This window comes from Hippocampus comes, unplaced genomic scaffold (genome assembly GCF_001891065.2).
Source record: "Hippocampus comes isolate QL1 unplaced genomic scaffold, H_comes_QL1_v1.1 scaffold78, whole genome shotgun sequence".
In the NCBI taxonomy this organism is placed as follows: Eukaryota; Metazoa; Chordata; class Actinopteri; order Syngnathiformes; family Syngnathidae; genus Hippocampus; species Hippocampus comes.
The window spans coordinates 204895-213019 of NW_017805798.1; the positions used below are offsets into that span (position 1 = coordinate 204895).

The 8125-nt window shown below is 45.5% G+C and overlaps 3 protein-coding genes across 3 annotated transcripts; all 3 read left to right on the plus strand.

The window, feature by feature from the left end:
* The first annotated feature begins 21 nt into the window (after window positions 1–21).
* Window positions 22–2948, plus strand: LOC109525308 (gastrula zinc finger protein XlCGF8.2DB-like). The gene is made up of 2 exons (XM_019885730.1): window positions 22–274; window positions 1353–2948. The coding sequence occupies exons 1-2, from the start codon at window positions 178–180 to the stop codon at window positions 2390–2392; spliced, it is 1137 nt and encodes a 378-aa protein (XP_019741289.1). The 5' UTR covers window positions 22–177; the 3' UTR covers window positions 2393–2948.
* Window positions 2949–3002: 54 nt separating this feature from the next.
* On the plus strand, window positions 3003–5022 carry LOC109525306 (zinc finger protein OZF-like). The gene is made up of 2 exons (XM_019885727.1): window positions 3003–3298; window positions 3704–5022. The coding sequence occupies exons 1-2, from the start codon at window positions 3199–3201 to the stop codon at window positions 4813–4815; spliced, it is 1212 nt and encodes a 403-aa protein (XP_019741286.1). The 5' UTR covers window positions 3003–3198; the 3' UTR covers window positions 4816–5022.
* Window positions 5023–5356: 334 nt separating this feature from the next.
* On the plus strand, window positions 5357–8037 carry LOC109525304 (gastrula zinc finger protein XlCGF52.1-like). Its single transcript, XM_019885723.1, has 2 exons — window positions 5357–5617; window positions 6539–8037. Exons 1-2 carry the CDS (start codon window positions 5521–5523, stop codon window positions 7714–7716), a joined length of 1275 nt encoding a protein of 424 aa, XP_019741282.1. The 5' UTR covers window positions 5357–5520; the 3' UTR covers window positions 7717–8037.
* Window positions 8038–8125: the final 88 nt, after the last annotated feature.

Sequence of the window (8125 nt, forward strand, 5' to 3'; positions counted from 1 at the left end):
CAAGATGGCTACCGTGCGGCAGAATGGTCAACTGCCGTAAAGCCACCAACGAAGAAGAAATGGGCGGAAATTTGGATGACAGGACGAAGAGAGGCAAAACTGTGAGTTTGTCTACGCGTGCTCTTTAAACGAATACAGTAAATCGTTGGAAGCGTCGATAAAGCTGTTGAAGAAACGATGGCTTCGTCCGGGGAGCAAATTTGTCGAGCGAGAGAAGAAAACGTGCGCCAACACGACGACATTTTCTTGGCTCCGATCGTGTTGCATTTTCAAGGTCTGTTCACGTTCGGCTGCCTTCCACTTTTTTGTTCTCATTTAAAGGAGTGGTCCCCAACCTTTTTTTAGGGTCACGGACCAGTAGAGACAAATACATGCGTTTCGCGGACCGGCAACCATTTTTTTCCATTGCTTTGAAATTGCCAGTTTTAAACCACTGATAATGACAACGAGGATAATAATAGAGTAATTAAACATTTCATTAACATCGGTTGTTTTTCATTCATTTCAAACGGTGTTATTGTACTGTACAACAAATGTAGAAAAAAAAATAAAACGGTAAACTACAAAGAAATGGACCAATCAGGAATAATAAATGTGCCTTATAATGTAAACATAATATATATATTTTTTTGTTATGACCTTATATACGGCGTGAGCATAATTGCTACTTGCAAACTTTGCACTTGATCACTTGGGTGCTACTTGTTTAAATGATTCAACAGTTTTTTTGCATTGCCTTGTTTTTGACGACATACCATGCACAACAATTTCCTCCTCCACGTCGCTCTGGACTTACCGCTCGGGAGGAACTTCTCTTGTCAAAATACAGTAGCTTCATCTTCGGAGGTCTTGGCTGCCCTTCAATTGCGCGTTTTAGCTGTAGTTTTGCTCAATTTGTTTCTTTGACTTTCTGTTTGCCGCCTCGTCTTTCATTTATCGGCGGATTCTGTTTATTTCAACTTGCAAACCACTGTTAGAAGGGGGACTCCGATTGGCTAGAATCGCGCACATTTCCTCCACGTCCGATGGAGTACATTTGCTCACAGCTCGCAGGTCTGTCCCTGTCCGGCCCTGTCCCACAAGGGCCGTGGCCCAGTACCGGTCCGCCGACTGGTGGTTGGGGACCATCGACTTAAAGTAAATCAGCGTAATTGGCAACTAGAGTTGAGTGTGCGGCAGCCCTTAAAGACTTTCCACACACAACAATGAATCCTGTGAAATTAAATCGTTTTCATGAAGATTGAAATAATCACGGAAAAGCAAGATTCCGCTCCGTAGGCAAGCATGAGGATGGGGCCCGACGGAATGTCTTTTGTGAGGAAAACACCGTTTGTTTCACTCCTGTCTTGCAGACATCCATCAGGTGATTGGTCGCCAAGAGGAACTTCCTGGTCTGCCGCAGGCAGGGAGCTCCGGTTTGGACTGTCAACAGCCGCCCCACATGAAAGAGGAAGAGGACGAGGTCGACATCAGCCAGATGCCACTGACTGTGGTCGTGGTGAAGAGCGAAGACGAAGCAGCCGAGCGGTCGCGGCTTCATCACGGCGGTCCGAGTGGAGGAGGTTGCGGAGGAGCCCCAGCAGATGCGCGATTAGCTCCGCCGCAGTCACGTAGCCTCCACGCGGAAGGACCCCTAAAGCGCCAGGCAGACCGCAAAGGTGACCAGACAACCCTTAACAAGAAAACACATCAGGCACGCACGAGCGCTCGCACTCCCAAAGAATCGTTCACGTGCTCAGTTTGTGGTCGAAGATTAATGAAAAAGTCTGACATGGACGTACACATGAGGACGCACACGGGGGAAAAAAAGTTTAGTTGTTCAGTTTGTGGCAATAAATTCCGTCACAAGGTCTCTTTGGTTGCACACACAGCAAGGCACACCGGAGAAAAACTTTTCACGTGCGCATTTTGTGATAAAAGCTTTTCTTATAAGCACCGTTGGAAAGCACACTTATGGACGCACACGGGAGAAAAGTCTTTCAGCTGCTCCGTTTGTAGCGAAAGCTTTTCGTATAAGTACGATTTAACGAGACACGAGAGGACGCACACAAGAGAAAAACGCTTTAGTTGTTCGGTTTGCGGTGACAGCTTTGCACAAAAGGCCAGTTTGATTGCACACAGCATGACCCACTTAGAAAATCCTTTCACTTGCTCAGTTTGTGGCAAAAGGTTTGCGGTCAAAGACAACATGAGCAGACACATGAGAACGCACACTGGGGAGAAACCTTATTGTTGCTCAGTTTGCGGCGACAACTTTGCACACAAGGCCTCCTTGACTGCACACACAGCAACGCACACGGGAGAAAAACCTTACACCTGCTCAGCTTGTGGTGAAAGCTTTTCTTATAAGCAGAATTTGAACGCACACATGCGGACACACAACGGGAAATAAACATTTGTCTTTGACAAAACATGGCCTTCTCCCTCGGTCCAATTTGCGGCTATTGCAGTCTCGCCAGGGGTTTGTGAAATTGAAAAAAGGTAAGAATATGATGATACAATGGTTGGAAAAAAATAAATAAATACAGAAACACAGATCCGTATTGTGTACAGAGTGTCCCTCAAGTCACACATTTCCAAGGGATGACATTTTCAAGACATTTCATTCGTTTACAACTTGAACAAATACCATCTATCAAACAAAATAAATCATTGGGGCTTAAGTCTGGTAAATGTGGAGACTACTCCACATGACAATGAATATTTAATATTATTTCTATGTTTCATTCCTGGATGTTACAAGACATGTGTAATGGTATTTCCATTGTTTCCAGACTTTAGGGACACCATCCATAATGGTCATTTGTGTGTTAAATGTTTTGGGCTTTTTAGAATAGCCCCTGTGAGGTTTTATTGATTTTGAAAGTTGCCCGATTGCTCGCATAGCCGTCATAAAATGATAAATATTTTGTCTTCTCACAATCTTTGCAATAAACAAGTTTGTTTTTCTGGCCTCTCTGCGGCTCTTCTTTTCCTGGGCTCATTTTGAGCCATCTTCAATACCAACGCAAGATGGCGGCCGTGCACGTTGTGTGCTACCGCTGCAACATGGCTTCCACCATCGAAGAAAAAGGCGGAAGTTGATGCTGAGGTTTCCGTTGGCAGACGGAGAGTTTTGGAGTTCGGGGCTGTTGAAGTAGCAAACTGTCGAAAGCGGTTTGTAAGTAATCTAAAGTAATAGATGGACTGTAAGAAATAATGATGGCGTCTTGTGAGGAGCAACTTTGTCGAGCAAGAGAGGAGAACGACCGACAACATCAGGGCGCCATTTTTTCCACTCCAATTGTGTACGTTCAAGGTCTGTTATCCACTTTGAATGCATTTCTTCAGCAATAAATAAAGCAGTAGGCAGTTTAGTTTATTTGATGTAGATGGCACATTTGTTGAAACGTGTTCGAAATGCAGGAAGGTTGTTGTATATGGATGAAAAAAATGACATTAGTGCAAAGGTTATTATTCTAGTTTTGAAGAAATAATCGAAGTGTTACATGATCCTTGGAGAGAGAAGCCGGAAACGATTCGAATAGGAGTGATCGAAACATGTAGCCTTGAGGTTTACAAATTGTGAGATATTATATTCTTAACCACTGTTTAAACCTGGCACGCGCCCATTTAGTTAGTCACGCGCTCCTTTGTTCAATCATATTTAATCCATAATAATTGTCGTTCATTAAGCAAAGTAAATGTTGCTTGTGTCCTGCAGATGTCCAGCAGCTGCTGGCCTCTAGTTCTGAGCCTCCGCAGCCCCTCCACGTTAAAGAGGAAGCGGAGGGGCCACTACCCCCCCAAGTTAAAGAAGATGACCATCCACAGCCCCCCCATGTCAAAGTGGAAGAGGAGGAATTTGACGTCAACCACTTGCCACCGAACGTCGTCATCGTAAAGCGTGAATACGACGAAGACGAATTGGCCGAGCGGTCACAACTTCATCGACGCAGCCCAAGTGGAGGAGCACCACTTGACGAGCTCTCGGCCCCAATGTCCTGCAGTGACGAAGGGGAAGATGCGAGCGATGCGGACTGCGAAGATCAGGACAAAGACTCGGAAAAGAAGACGGGTAAAGAACGTTTCAGGTGCTCACTTTGCGGCAAAACCTTTTTGTACAAGTGCATTTTGACCCGACACATGCGAAGGCACACGGGAGAAAAACCCTTCAGTTGCCTGGTTTGTGCGAAAAGATTTACTCAAAAGGTGCATATGGAATCACACGCCAGGACGCACACCGGAGAAAAACCCTTCACTTGCTCAGTTTGTTCCAAAACGTTTGCTCAAAAAGGAACCATGAGTAGACACATGACAACACACACGGGACGACCACCGGACGACCTTTCGGATCCACTCTCACATGATGACGACACGACAGAACCTTTGAGGAGCCCAAACCCTTTGAGTTGTTCAGTTTGCGGTGAGAGATTCCATCACAACGTGGCTTTGATTGCGCACGCGGCGGTGCACATGGGAGGAAAACCTTTCACGTGCTCACTTTGCGCTAAAAGCTTTTCCCGCCGGCACCATTTGAAAGAGCACGTGTGGACGCACCGGGAGGAGAAGCGCTTCAGCTGCTCGATTTGCGGCGAAGGCTTCAGGTACAAGCACAATTTGACGCCGCACATGAGAACGCATACGGGAGAAAAACCTTTCGCTTGCTCCGTTTGCCACGAGCGCTTTTCCCACAAGTACAACATGACGAGACACATGACGACGCACGCAAAAGAAAAACCTTTTAGTTGTTCAGTTTGCGGTGACAAGTTTGCTCACAAGATCACATGGATTTTACACAGGGCGAAGCACATGCAGAAACACAACGGTGAATAAACGTCTATGTGGAACCTTTTTTTTTAGCCTTTGAATTGATACTCAGAGGACTTCATGAAAAGGATCAAAATAAAATGGACAAATTAAGAAATATTATGGCTGAGTTAAATATTTGTTTAGAGGCTTTTAATATCACTTCCTGTAAAGATGTATTTATTCTTAGAAGAAATGTGTGTGCAGTCACAGATAAAATGAGTGAGTGACACACTTCTATATGTTTTGTTTTTTTCAAAGGAAAATTATGTTTGGTAAACACGGTGTGATTGGACAATTTATCTGTGATATAATTTCAATAAAATACAATTTATATGTTACACTACCCTGACTTGTGTGCTGGCAGCTACTGAGTGGCGACCAGTTCAGGGGGTAGTGTGCATATGATCATAAATCGATGGGCTATCTTCACTTCCTAGTCAAAGGTAAAGAACCCACCCATGTCGTTGTCGTTATTCCATCCGTTCCACTGAATCGAAGCGAGAGCGTCCTTATTTTTGGGCACGTTCTAAATCGTCTTCCTCTTACTGCCGCAAGAGGGCGGTCATGTGAATTGTTGACCAACAAAGCACCAGCGAAGAAGACAAGGGAGAAAAGAGGTAGAAGGTGGAACTCGCCGAATGGGTCGACGAGAGCCAAAGAGCGACGTGATATTTGTGCCGAAGAAAGCATCGAAGTTGTTTGAATCTTGGGGTACTTTGTAAAGAAACGATGGCGTCTTACGAGGGGCGACTTTGTCGAGCGACGGAAGAGAACGAGCGAGAGCAGAACGACATTTTCTCGCCTCCGGTCGTGCTGTACACCCAAGGTCAGTGTCCAACACGCGGTGGGGAACATACGCTACAGTACTGTTACTTCCACACCACAAAAAATGCTCAACGTCAAACATTTAATGATCTGCCCACAAACTATTAGTCGTGGTCCAAAGGAAAGTCTGGCGTAGTACCGGGATTGACCTGTAGAGGGCAGTATTGTGCCACCGGAGACCCAGAGGAACCATTTCCACCCTTTGGCCTTCTGACCGGAGGTTCTGCCGGATTCGTTCCTGTTTTTTTAGGGCTGCACGGTTATGGCTAGGATGCTAATTACGATTGTTTTGTTTTTTTAATCAATATTGTAATCGCAGTTATTATCCATCCATCCATTGTCCGAGCCACTTATCTTCACAAGGGAGCCTATCCCGGCTGTCTTCGGCGTGGTACACCCTGAACTGGTTGCCAGCAATTTATGGCACTTAACATATCAGTACTTGTACTGAATTAGTCTTCAGCAGACATGTAAGCAGTTTTCAGTGCAAAATTAAACGTTCAAATGAACGGTCGGGAAGACGAGTTAAGTCGGTCACCGTGTCAGGAACATTTTCAAAATAAAAGCATAACACGGCATTGATGGCCATGTAGTCTTTGGTAGGATTTGACCATGAAGTTGGCTTTTGTCACCACGTTGGCCGCGTGCTACAAGCATGTTGTTGCTGCGATTGATTTGAGTTCTCCCTGACAGTGTACACAAAAATAAACGGTTACCAGAGGCAGGAAAAAAAAAAGGAATCATGCAATTTTTTTTTTTTTAATTGAGGTACTCGAATTGCTTGAGGACTTGCTTCACCCCTAGTCTCAACTGTATTTCTTGATAAGATTAGCGTTTTTCTTCCTACCACTTTTTGGACACCGAGTTGTATATTTTAAGTTTTTTTTTAATTGTTTTTTTGTTTGTTTCTTGTGTTTCCAAGATTGCCAAGAGGAACTTTTCCCGCAGCCGCACGAGCGCCCGCAGCAGCCCAACATCATTGAGGTAGCAGCAGATCCGAAACTGCTCCACGTTAAGGAGGAAGAGGAGGAGATGGACGTCAGCCAGTTGCCACTGAACGTTGTCGTCGTGAAGAGCGAGGACGACCAGGACGACGCGTTTGACTTCTCGCAGCTTCATCAACACAGTCCGAGTGGAGGCCCACCAGCAGACATGGGCTTGCCTCCACTATCACACGAAGAAGAAGGTTTGCGCAGCGACGACGGCGACATCACTCCCTCCCTACAGGATACAACTGAAGTGGGAGCGGACACACATGAGAGCGAGTTCATTTGCTCGGTTTGTGGGGAAAGCTTTATCGAGGCGGACAGGTTTCGCCACATGAAAACGCACAGCAGAGAAAAACTTTTCATCTGTTCCGTTTGCGGCCTGACGTTTAAAGAAAAGGTCGCTCTGATCGTGCACAAAATAACGCACACGGCAGAAAATCCGTTCACTTGCTCAGTTTGCGGCAAAGTGTATTTGATTAAAGACTACTTGAATAAGCACATGAAAACGCACACGGGAGAAAAACCTCACAGTTGCTCTGCTTGCGGGGAAAAGTTTGCTCACAAGGCCACTTTGATCGCCCACACGGCGACACACACGGGAGAGAAACCCTTCACGTGCTCTGTTTGCGATAAAAACTTTTCTTATAAGTCCGACTTGACCAAGCACATGAGAACGCACACAGGAGAAAAGCCCTTTAGTTGCTCGGTTTGTGGCGAGAAGTTTGCCCGCAAGGTCTCGTTGATTGCGCACACGGCGGCGCACACGGGGGAAAAACCTTTCACGTGCTCCATTTGCGGTGAAAGCCTCTCCTATCGACACAGTTTGAACACACACATGCGGACACACACCGGAGAAAAACCCTTCACTTGCTCAGTTTGCGGCGAAAGCTTTGCCCGGAAAGAAAATCTGGTCGCGCACATGAGAAGACACACGGGAGAAAAGCCTTATACGTGTTCACTGTGCGGGAAAAACTTTTCTCACAAGTCGGCCATGAGTAGACACCAGAGGGCCCACACCGATGAAAAAGCGTTGACGTGCACACTTTGCGACGACAGGTTTTTGAAGAGGGCCGGTTTGACGGCACACATGCGCAAACATAAGGCAGAATGAAGGCTCTCCCGCCGCATTTGCGATCAAACGTGGGATTGATGTCATAATCGATTGAAGCGATCGTTTGTAAATAGTGTGCGGCACTCAGGGCAACCTTGGTCTGATCAGTATTTATACCTTCATTTTAAAATAATGGCTTCAAACGTTTTCACTTATCCTTAGCCAACATTACAACGTTAGCGTAGTATTTGCCTGTTAGATTCCGATTTGTGTATTACTTTGTCTCTGCTGTGTTTCATTCCATGAAGTGTCATGTCTCAAATGTTTTGTTAATAAATCACAATCTTGAAAATAAAGCGGAGTCTGTTCAGATTCTGACAACGTTTTTGCAGCTTTTCATTTGTCTTCAAAAGAACTTTTCATGTGCCAAACTTGACCTAATCCGACACCCTGGGAAAAAAAAAACCTT